Source organism: Sturnira hondurensis, unplaced genomic scaffold, assembly GCF_014824575.4.
Source record: "Sturnira hondurensis isolate 20B ecotype Veracruz unplaced genomic scaffold, ASM1482457v3 Scaffold0000167, whole genome shotgun sequence".
NCBI lineage: Eukaryota > Metazoa > Chordata > Mammalia > Chiroptera > Phyllostomidae > Sturnira > Sturnira hondurensis.
In genome coordinates, this window is record NW_028072798.1 from 9,898,844 (window position 1) to 9,911,123 (window position 12,280).

The window sequence follows — 12,280 nt, forward strand, 5'->3', positions numbered from 1 at the left end:
GACTTGGGGGGTGCAACAAAGAGGGAGCAATGGGCTCTCACACGGCCCCCCTCTTTGACATAGCCCGAGTCCCCATGTTCTCTGGGAGAAGTGCTTCCTCACTCTAATCCCCTTAAGCCTGAATACCTGTTGGGGAGAGGTGCAGCCCCTTGCCTTGCTAGAGCGTGTCCTGGGGAAAAATCTGGCATCACAAAGGCTTCCTGATAAACCTGTGGAATCTGCTCTGCTAAGAGTGCTTTCATTCATATGCTAAGGGTCTGAGAGGAAATGAGAATGTCTCCCAAAGTTTCTGCAACTCTCTTCCTGACAGACTCTGACTCAGACTCTGAAGCCCTCAGATTTCTTTGAAATGTTATCTACTGTCTGATCCTTGCCACCCTGTATTCCTGTGTATTACAACCCAATAAAAGCCCCTAGAGGAGGGAGCTCAACACCTTTTTCTCCGGAGAAACTGGCCACCTCTCCTCCCTAAGCAGATCACATCATGTCTGTCACGCTTCCTCTCATCCAGGGCGCTGGCGGGGCCTTGCGAGGAAAGCCGTCCCCGCAGTGTCTGTCTCCAGAGTGCTCCCTTTAGGAGGCGCGTTTGTTTGGAAAAGCAACGGCTCTGTTTCCGACGTCGATGTCACTCGCTGGGTGGACCTGGGCAAACTGACCTCTACCTGCCCATTTCTCAGAAGTAATGAGACGCTCACTTGGGGCCACAGGGAGACTGGGTCTGGAGCAGTGCCGGCCCCAGAGTGAGGGTCAGGCCCCGTGCGGCTCACAATGGGCACCGTGTGCGCGCTGCCTGGTACAGAAAAGATACTCAGTACTTGGTTGCGGAGCTCAGGACTGATTAAAGGTGGAACCATTTATTAAATTTGTCTTAGTCGATTGCTTTCATCCTCATAATGATTTTGATAAATGTCTTCTCATCCAAATCACCTGCTCTTGAGGAGTCCTCTCTCTAGGCAAAAAAACACAGCAGCTACTACCATTCTTCTTGCCGGCTTTCTGAATCACCCCTAATTGTTTCTTTCAGATTATAATACGTATGAGAAAATTAATTGATGGTTTTAAAATATTCTCCATCTTTTTAAATGGTTATCTTTCCATCGACATACCATCCGTTATCTGTTAAAAATGAAGTGGAGAGGCCCTGGCTGGTGTAGCTCAGTGGATTGAGCATGGGCCTGAGAACCACACAACTGCGGTTCGATTCCCAGTCAGGGCACATGCCTGGGTTGCAGGCCAGTTCCCAGCAGGCCAGTTCCCAGTTCCCGGCCTCCTAACCGAGCAAGACCACTGAGCTGGATGACGGTGAAAGGGCTCCTCTGTGACCACCATCGGGACTGGAAGCACTTGCACGTACGGAACGTGCTCCCATCGCGGACACGCTAACCTGCTCAGGAGCAGCAACACCGCGCTCCCAGGACCACCCGCTCGGCCCGACTCGAGAGCAGCTGCAGGAAGCCCTTCCACGTCTGCGACCTCAGTGATGGCCTGTCCCCGAGTGAAGCCACAGCCACCTCCTTAGGAAGGAGCAGGTCCCCGTGCCTCGTGCTCTGACAGTTAACGCTTCTTTGGGACGCCTCCTGGCGTGGCTGCTTCCATCCCCGTGCCGATGACGCCCATACGGCACACTAGTGTGACATGCACACTGGGCTGCCATGACCCCAACCTTTCACACNTTCCACTCTGAAGATAAATAAATAAAATCTTTAAAAAAATGAAGTGGAGAGGTGGATGAGAAACCCTGGCGCCCCCTTTATCCAACAGAAGGGATAAAAACTGCACAGAACCACAGATGGATGAAGACAGAATAAAGATGCAGTGAGTGTTTCTAGGGCCCATATGCCGGCCTCGCGAACAGGCCTCCTAACCGAGCAAGACCACTGAGCTGGATGACGGTGAAAGGGCTCCTCTGTGACCACCATTGGGACTGGAAGCACTTGCACGTACGGAACGTGCTCCCATCGCGGACACGCTAACCTGCTCAGGAGCAGCAACACCGCACTCCCAGGACCACCCGCTCGGCCCGACTCGAGAGCAGCTGCAGGAAGCCCTTCCACGTCTGCGACCTCAGTGATGGCCTGTCCCCGAGTGAAGCCACAGCCACCTCCTTAGGAAGGAGCAGGTCCCCGTGCCTCGTGCTCTGACAGTTAACGCTTCTTTGGGACGCCTCCTGGCGTGGCTGCTTCCATCCCCGTGCCGATGACGCCCATACGGCACACTAGTGTGACATGCACACTGGGCTGCCATGACCCCAACCTTTCACACTCACTGTAAATGTCTGTCTGAGAGTATTGTCTCACAGTAATTATTAAAATATTTAAAGCCTAAATATATCAAAATGAGCTTTTGTAGGATAATAGGAATACATGTCCACAGAGAAATGATGCTAACTTGTCCAATCATAAGAGCTTGTCATTGTTTTTGTTTTTTTTTAAATGGACTGTACAGGTATCAAGTTGCTACAATACTCACATTCCATTAAATTTACTTAAAAAGTGATGAAAATCAATATTCCAAATATACTTGAAATTACATTCTCTGCAACTTTTAAGCTAAACAAATATATGCTGTCACTATCTTTATTAATGGGAGAGACAAAGGACCTGTTTGAAACAAAAAGATATCTGAAAAGTGCATCAGTTTATTTCCAGGGAGCCACGCAGCAGGGGACTGTCCCCAGAAGAGGACCCTGGTGCCACCGAAGACAAAATGCGTGCTCACAAAACTGCACCGGTCGAGCTGAGAGCCGCTGTCTCCAGTCGCTGACACGCTCTTCTTCCCCATCCCTGTCCCTCGCCATCCTTAGGCCGTCTCCACAGTTACCATGTTCACCCTGTGAAACTTGTTCACTTCCCAAGAAGGCAATTCCTCTAACTGCTGAGGCGGTGACTCCCACTGATACTGATTGAGCTTTATAAAAAGGTTAATAAAAGTTTCCCCAACATCAAAATGCCAGTAATATCACTGAAGGGTCACTAGCATTTATAGCGTACCAAATGCTCAAGTCACTTAAAAGGACTAAAATATAAAAGGAAGAAGATAACGTCAACTCCTCCAAAGTGAGAGTCTGTAAACAAACAGTCCGTTCTGTCCTTAACAGGTGAGACCGCCGCGGGGACTCCCGGGTGACGCCCAGAAGCCCCCGACAGAGCAGCTGCGGCCCTGCCCCTCCGCGGGCCTTCCTGGTCGGAGCTGGGCAGGAGCCTCGCTCCCTGGTGCAAGAGCCACACACACCACGCACATCGCAGGCAGTGAGGGGCTGGAGAGCATCTCCTTGTTCATTTCACTGGGTCTCGTGAAATGCAAACCTGAGGCTTGAACAATTTACTTCACTTCATTTTAAAAAATAAATTCACACCTTGAAATAAACTGCAAAACATTAAATTGTTTCTTCCAAAGTGTTCTAAGGCTTCCCCTACAATACGAGCCACCAGGAATCACCGCTTCTGGTTTATAAAGGAAACTCACGTGGAAAACCCTACACTACTTGACTGAAAGGGTTTGACGACCGACACCGAGTAGCGAGACACAGGTTTACAACCGCTCCCTTACGTTGGCACAGTGTAAGGCTAAAGCGCAGAAGACGGCGAACATTTTGAAGTTGTTCTCGTCCGTTTTGGAGAAGGCACTGCCGCTGACTTTGTTCACCATCTGCACCACGCCGATCACGCTGCCGCGGCTCACGATGGGCATGCACAGGATGTTCCGGGTGGTGTAGCCCGTGTACAAGTCCACTTCTCTGTGGTGGCGGGGGCGCACAGCAGCACAAAGGAAACAAAGCAGACGGACGGTAAGTGATGCGCTCTATCCTGAGCCTCAAGTCCGTTTTGCAATTCACATGCTTCTGTCACAACTAACTACAATGGCACTGTTATCCTCTAAATTCAAGGGCCATGTGGCATCTGAAAGTGATTTATGGAAACCTTTCCCAAAATTTTTCTAACCCATTTGTTCTTTTGTTTTCAAGAGTTTTTCAGAACAGTATCAGGAAGCCTTCGGCTTGCTGACCAGTTTTAAGTATCCAGCATCAGGAACAAAACTCAAACCACCCACCCAGAGAAGAATACAGCCAGTTTGGTGCAAGAGCGTGACCCTCCGGCCTCGCTCACAGCTCCGAGGGACAGAGCGTGCTCGGCAGACATGAAGGGGTGCAGGGCCGGACCAGCCCCGGCCCCCCCTGCCCTGCGGTGGAGCTTTCCTAGGACACAGCCCGGCACACTTCCATGGACTGCCAGCGGCCCTCACCAGAGACGCCACGGCCCCACGCGGCAGGAGCACTCGCTACCTGATTCCTGATAGGAAAGGCAGACCGACTGATTCAGAGGAGGTACTGCTTGGAAATAAGACCCTCTGCCCAGAGGCGGCCAGGTGACCACAGACAGCGGGTCAGGCGAGCCCACTGGGCTGCTCAGCCCCTTGGAGGCAGGTGCTTCTGAGGCCCGTCCAGGAGGTGCCCACAGAGCAGTCCGGCCCTGTGACTGCGGAGCTCTGCTCCAGGGTGGGGGTGCATCGCATCATATGTGTCCACTCACCAGGTGACAGACGTTGTGACTAAGAGCCATACACGTGACTCACAGAGACACCTGCGTGTGGCGTGTTCACAATGTTGTCATTGTTCTTGGCGAGACACCACATTTTGTTGAGTATGATGCACACCCACTTTTGTGTGCATTGTACACAGGATATTATGCCCATGGTAGGTAACCATTATACACCTGTATAAAGTGCATCCGTATTCCCCCCCCCAAAGTTTGGGCAAAACGTACACGTTATACACAGCACAACGTGGTACCTAGCGGTGGAGCTGAGTCTAGTAATGCTCAACTTTCCAAGAAAGCACGAAACTGCTTTCCAAAGTGGCTGTGCCATCATCCACTCCCATCAGCCAAGCCTGGGCCTGCCTGGCCCTCTGCTTCCTGGCCAGCCCTTGCTCACGGCGACCTTGAAGAACTGCAGCCGCTCAAGCTGGTGTGCGGTGGGACCCCACTGTCAGTGAAGTTCACATTCCCCACGCTGAGTGTGCTGCCCCATGTTTGACGGCCATTTGTTTCTCTTCTTCTGAGAAGTATCTCTTAAAATCTTGTATCCCATTTATCCCAAATTGGGTTAACTTATTATTAGGTTGGAAATGTTGTTTATATATTCTGGGTACAAGTATTTTGTCAGACTTATGTTTCATAAATATTTTCTCACAATCTGTTTCTTGCCTTCTCATGTTCTCAATAGTTAAAGTATACATTTTTAAAGCCCTGGCTGGGGTAGCTCAGTGGATTGAGCGTGGGCCTTCGAACCACACGATCGTGGTTTGATTCCCAGTCAGGGCACATGCCTGGGTTACAGGCTAGTTCCCAGCAGGGAACCCACGAGAGGCAACCATACATTGATATTTCCCTCCCTCTCTCCTTCCCTTCCTTTCTAAAGATAAGTAAATAAAATTTATTTTTTAAAAAAGTATACATTTTTATATAAAAGCTTTATAAAAAATATAAAAGTATTTTCAATATTTAAGCACTAAAATAATAAGCTCAGGTTTTTTAAAAAATTAAGATCTTTGGCATCCTCTTTACTGATAAAACATATAACTAGGAGATACCTGTGCTTATATACAAGTTGTATATATTTGACATTATCAAACACCTGATAAAACATCCTCTTATTTATTTTATTTCAGTGTCCCTTAAAATAAACTGAATGTCTGATTTATCTGACCACTCTGGACAAAATACCTGAACTACTGCTCCTGAATAATCATGGCACCAATCTTAAGATTCAACTGCTAAAGACATTAAAATTCCATTTACATAATTTGGCTCCTGGGTCTCCAGAGAGACTCAGGACTGGACAAAGTCTTTTAGAGTCACCCCGACCTGACCCCAACAACACCCGATAAAGCTGCAGTGTGTCCGGTTCCCACTTCGTGTGTTGGGTGCAGCTGATGGACATTTTATGAACATGTCCTCACACCTTGAAAACGAGAACAGAACTACTAAAGAAGCTGTACTGTACCCAATTTAAAGATGGAGAAACTGAGGTTCAGTGACTGAGTCACTCGCTCCAGTCACTCTAGAGCTAACGCATGACCAAGGCAGGGCCCCACCCGTAGGACGCGAGGCAGAGGCAGCTGTGTACCTGTTGAAGCGTGGGTCCGCATAGGCGTCCGGGATGTTCAGCACCTCCCCCGTCCTCGCCACCTGACCGGCAATGCCCTTCTCGATGGAAAACCTGCACACACAGAAGACAGGGCAGGAGCGTGAGCACACAGGTGTGTGACACAGTCTGAAACAGCCAGCTGCCACCAAACAGCGAGCGGGAGGACACTGCTGTGCTTGAAGCACTCGTGTTAACTCTACGTTTACACATCCAAGTCACATTATTACAAAGCACGCAAACGCAGAAAAACATTGCACAGTCATCACTGGAGAACCTTGATGTATGGTGTAATTCAAAATATGAACTCATACTGAATCACAGACTGAAAGTGAAGAGTTAGATTCTGTTATAAAGGATATAACAGTCCTTTATATTGGCAAAGTGCCTTCTAATTCGCAGCGCGCTTCGACATAAATTCTCTCAGTTCATTCTCACAGTGGTGGGAACTGAGGCCTGTGTGGGTTCAGTAATTTGCTAAAATTCCTAAAATACTGATGACACAATAAACACAGAGTGCAGGTCTGCAACAGTGGACTTCCCACCGCACCTAAAACCGAGACCCTGGGGATGTCTGATCCTGAGAAGCGAGGCAGGCCTGGGATTCTAAGGCACCCGCAACACAGGCACTGTGTAACAACCACCCAACATGGAACTCCCAGCGTTTTCATTTCTCTAACTTGCATGGTGGAAAAGCAGTCAAGACAAGCGTTATCTAAAGACGCTTCATCATGTTTTACTGTTTAGTATCAACATTTTCTACTGTAAGTACAGTCTTTCACACGGTTTTCTCATTACAGTGTCATCAGTCACGCATGCATTTCGAAACTTAGTGATTAACAAAGATGTCTATAATCCACACGCTTCAATGCCTGAAAAATAACTTCCATAAATGACATTTTGAACATAAGAGGAGGCCATCGTCGCTGAGATAAAACTCCCCTACAAGGACTCTCACTGAGAACAACTCGGAAGAGAACCAGGACAGACACCGAAAACATCAGAAGGGAACCCAGTGCTGCGCAAAGCACTCCGCCCCGGCTTTCCTGCGCCGTGAACTCCGTGCCCCAGCCACGCCGGCTGCCGTGAGCAGTGAGTGCCAGAGCCCGCTGCTGCAACACCTGAGCTGGGCTTCTCGGCCTGTGGCGGCCTGACTGAGACTTTGCTCCCCATCCTAGGTGGCTGGCCACCATCCGCGGCAGGGCCCAGGCTCGCTGCCAGGGTTCCCACAACCACGACCCCTCACTGCTGCCTGGCTGCTGGCGCGGGCTCCATGGGCCCGACTGCCGCGCTGAGAGGGAGCACGGGACCCTCAGTGTAGCAGCAGAAGTGCCTGCACCCAGACTGACTGAGGTCTAAAACACAGACCAACCGGACCATGACACTGAGAAACTCGTGCCAGGAGGCCAGCGTTCCACCGGTGTGGGACACAGGACAGACCGCCCCCAGGACCAGAACAGGATGTGCGTGGGGGGGCAGTGGTAAAGCACCTGCCAGCCCCCAGGGTCCCGTCACACCTGGCTAGTCTCCTCCCCCGACTGATGGCCCGAGTGGACAGCAGCCCTTCATGAACAGGGAACAGCGCCTTCCCAAGGTGCAGGAGCAACCGAGGCACTCGAGAGTGGGTGTGCCAAACTTTGGCGTCCTGGGGCCACCCTGGAAGAACTGTCGTCTTGGGTCCCACATTAAATGCACTGTAATCCACAGAAATCTCATCATGTTTTAAGTAAATTCACAATTTTGCATTGGGCCGCATTCACAGCCATCCTGGGCCACCTGCAGCCCGCAGGCCACCGGCTGGACTCCCCTGCAGACTTATGTGGAAAGCAGTTAAATAAGACACATAAAGGGAAAAGAAGCAAATGTCTACAAAAGGTCGATTTTCGAATGTTAAGCTTGATTCTTAAAAATTTCGTGACAGTGCTCCTTGCAGGTGTTCAGATTGTGACATGCTGTTCATCCGTAAGTGACAAAAGCTGCCACTCACAGAATGAAGGAGGAGTGTCAAATGACACCGAACCAACCGCTCCGTCACAGCAGCAGGTGCGAACGTCATCCCACACAGCGGGCCGGGCCCCACCGAGGTCTGGAGGTTGAGACGGCCCCACTGGCTGGGGAGCGGTGGGCACCGGTGGTTTAAGCACAACCTGCTCCTAGACACAGAAGACCTGCAGACCCCATCCAGGTGGGGCACACCTTTACCTACCTGGGAGCACTAGTAAGTTTTTCCAACATGATTTCCAAAAGGACCGCCTCCGGAAGACGGCATTTCCAGGAGTGACGCTAAAGCTTCCTAGGCGCGGTTTCGCTGGCACTGCAATGTCATTCCCAGAAGCACTACCTTCAGGAGGCGGGTCCTGGTGGGAATGATATCACAGCACGACAAGCACTGTCAGCGCACCTGTGAAAGGCACAGAACAGTAGGTGACAGGACACCTGTGCAGCCGCACTCACAGCACACGGACAGGCCACGCCCGGCTGTACCTGATCTCTTTGGTCTTCTTGAAGACAGGCTTCCCTTCCTTCTCCTCCCCAATATCAAAAAGGTCCGAATACAGCTCCTTGTTCTTATGGTCCACCTGGAAAAGTGCACAGCGGTCTGCATTCACCAGGTTTTTTGCATATATCTGAAGACAAACAATAAAGCAAGACAAGCCAATGAGAACCTCAGAGTGTCCAGGTAAACATCATCTCACATGAATACCAAGTTCAGCGTTCCTACACTCTAATCAGGTGGGGAATCAGTGTGGCAGCTAATGAAATAAAGGCATGTACACACAGAACATAAAATACATGGTCACCACCGTGGGCCAACACTGACAGACCCCGACCTGACCGGACAGATGGCTGCCGTGCCTCTCTGCCACGTGCTGGACACTGACCTACAGCTCACCCCCGAACCGACCCCCAATCCAGTCGAGAATCCACATACAACTTTTGACTCCTCGGAACACAAGCACACCAGCTGTCTCTTGGTATCCACAGGGACCTGGTTCCGAAAGCCACAGATGCTCAAGTCCCCTACATACCAGCCGTTTTCACCTGGCTCACCGTAACTTTAAAGCATGCAGTGCCTGACTAATTAGTCAGGGCCACGGACTTCTCTTCTCTGAGACTGTCAAATAAAAATGACGGCCAAGACAGCAACAGCTGTCTGGTGTGAATGAATCAAAATTATTCCTAGTTTTTGTCAGATCAGCAGAATTTTAGTCACCAGCTACTTTCTGTGCACCATGAGATAGAAAAGGTGGAAAATCGCTATGGTCAATGGCTCAGATCAATGGCTGCCCTTCCCGTCTGCAGACTCCCAGCCACAGACTGGAAACAGCACAGGTATTTCCTGGACAACACCCACGTTTAAGTGGCCCTGTGCCCCTTACACCTGGGTAGTTCAAAGGTGAACTGCAGTGCGGGGAGGAAAGCGTCCAGTGCTCTGACCCCTACGATTCTCTCTGCCACCCAGGCCCCCTCTCCCCGCTGCACACCATGGGCTGAGCCTCTGTCCGCTCAAAGGGAGCTGCATTCTGATCGGCTGGGGTTGGTGACACACCAGGCATGAACAACATGAAATGAGCCCCTAACGGGACACACAGTGTTCCTATCTGCGCTAGCTGCATTTTATCTGTGGCATGGAGAACAATGGGCAGCAGTTATGAAGCGGTCAGTAGGTACCAGGCATTTTGTATGCACTATCTCAGAGGCCTACGCTGTGCTGACAAATACGCTTTTCTGTTTCTGGATGAGAAACTGTGCATTCACTTCATCACCTTCTACCAACTGCACTCAACAAGCACTCTCCTAAGGCCAGACCGGCCGCTGGGCCCCGAGGGGCAGGCCTGCAGCAGGTGGCGAGCGCTGAGTTCACGTACACTGAGAACTCTGGCCACCTCGCCCACCAGCTGACAGGCACGAAACTCCTTAGAGAAAAAGGAGAATATCAGGTGTCCCCAAGCTCACTCTAGAGGGACAGGAGCCGCCTTGTGGTCGGAGGACAATAGGTCATCTCGTATAAAGCCAGCTGATGGACCGACCAAAAGGAAGCCAGAGCAGCCAGGGGCCCACCTGGGCCCTGGAGCACCCCCATCACACTCCACATCGCTGTCACTGCTCTCTGCTGCTCTCGCTCACTCACCCTGCCCGCCCTGGCCGGGCCTTGGAGGCCAGGGACTGACCAGGCCAGCACAGTGCACATCTCAAGTTCCAGCTGCCTCGCCTCCCCCGTTACCCCGCGAGCTCTGTGACAGCAGAGACAGCGCTTCCCCGCACGGTGCCCCACGGGCCGAGAACGTGGCCCAGAGCAGAGGTCAGCTGAAGCCCACAGGCCAGCTCAGCCCACTGCCTGCTTTCGGAAGTGAAGGTTCAGGGGACACTGCCGTGCTTGTCCCGTTGGGCACTGCTTAGGGCCGCTGTGGCCAGCCCGTGAAGTCTGGCCCGTGACGCCTATCGGCCCTTGACAGAAAGTGTGCCCGCTGGGAGTAGGAGCACACAGGACCTGCACAACCTGAGAGCCGTCACTGAGGACCCTGGAAGGACACGGGCAGAGGGCTCTGCAAAGAGCACGGGGCAGCCCTGTTGGCAGGAAGGGAAGAACCGCCCACCTGTCCGGCTAAGCCCGAGACCCGGAATCCCTAAATAGTAATGATGGCCCTGCGCTGCTGAAGGTCATCTGCAGCGACCCTGCATCCCCGGTGCCCAGGGTCATGGCAGTTGGTTGGCGCTCTGTCACATGGTCACGCTAATAATTTTAAAAATCTGGGTGAAATGAACAATTTCCTAGAAAAAAAGAAACTTAGGAGTTGAAAAGTTGGGATAGACGCACTCAAAAGGCAACTAGAAAATTGTCAAAAATGATAATACATAAAAGTCATCAGGCCCAAATGATTCCAAGTATAAAATTTTAAAAGAATACTTTATAAATAAATTCTTATCCAATTTACACTGTTTTAAGTTCAGAAAGAACAGAACTTCTCCAGTTATTTTTGCAACCCTATGTCAAAGATATTAAAAATCAGCAAAGATACTATAAAAAGAAAAATCACAGACCAATTTTCCTTGGAAACAAAAGAAAAATCATACATAAAAATAGTAACAAAATCAAATGTAGAAATAAATTAACAAATTACAATACTTTAAAGTTATACTTTAGAACTGTTCAGTATCATAGTCTATTATTGTAAATAGCAAAAGAAAAAAACAAAAGTCACAAAATTATCTTCGTCAAAAATTTATGTAATGCAATTCAACAATCATTCATGATAAAAACTTTTAGCAAAATGGAATAGAAGAATATGTCTCCTGATGAAATGTTCCCGAAAACAACAGTTAACCTCACAGAAAAAGCATCAGAGGCACCCCATCAAAGTTACAGCAAGACAAAGACATGTTACTGTGCTTATCAACCCAGAAACGGGTGAGAAAGAAAGGAGAGCATGTATCCTTGAAGAAGCGAAAGCTTTCCTCTTTGGTGAAACTGTTACTGAAAATGCTGAAAAACCCACGAAAAAGCAATTACAGGTGGTAAAGAAAGGCCCCTGCTGTGAGTGCCCCTGACCATTCACTCACCTTTCTCTGCCCCGAACTGAACTAACACTCACAGGCGGAAAGGAGCCGACAAAGAAACCCTACAGACGTGCTGGCAATACCTATGAACCCAAACCAGCTCAAGGCAAGGCTGTATTAGAGAGAGAGAGAGGCATCACTCAGCACGCAGCAGAGGGGGCGTGGTCGCCAGCACCACCCAGAACACTAGGTAAAGTGTGCAGCAATTTACAGAAACCCACTCAGCACAGCCACCGGCCGCAGAGCCTGTGCAGCAGTGGAGGCCTCTCTGCCCTACGGGACCAGGTGGAGGTGGGCTGCTCCTGGCACTCCCAGCTCGCAGGTTACAGGTGCCGGGCACCTGCAGTGCTCAGGCCCATCCCGTGCAAGAAGGGGCATTCTGCCCAGCACACCACACCTTCCTCCCTGGAAAACACTGGCCTAGACCAGCTGATAAACTAGCCAGGTAAAGAGCACCCAGCCTCGATCCACGAGAAGCATGCAACCTCACCTGTATTGCAAGAGCCTTTCAAACAAACCGAACGTCACGCCCCTAGGATGTCCTCTAACCCAGACTATCTTTTCGAACACAAACCTG

The 12,280-nt window shown here is 50.4% G+C and overlaps 1 protein-coding gene across 1 annotated transcript in view; it reads right to left on the reverse strand.

The window, feature by feature from the left end:
- PDE10A (phosphodiesterase 10A) overlaps window positions 1-12,280 on the reverse strand; it is a 170,580-nt gene that overhangs the window by 19,768 nt on the left and 138,532 nt on the right. The window contains exons 11-13 of the mRNA XM_037060516.1: window positions 8,629-8,771; window positions 6,127-6,219; window positions 3,550-3,736 (exon numbers count right to left, since the gene is read on the reverse strand). Coding sequence (XP_036916411.1) covers window positions 3,550-3,736; window positions 6,127-6,219; window positions 8,629-8,771 — 423 coding nt within the window. The remainder of the gene's footprint in view (window positions 1-3,549; window positions 3,737-6,126; window positions 6,220-8,628; window positions 8,772-12,280) is intronic.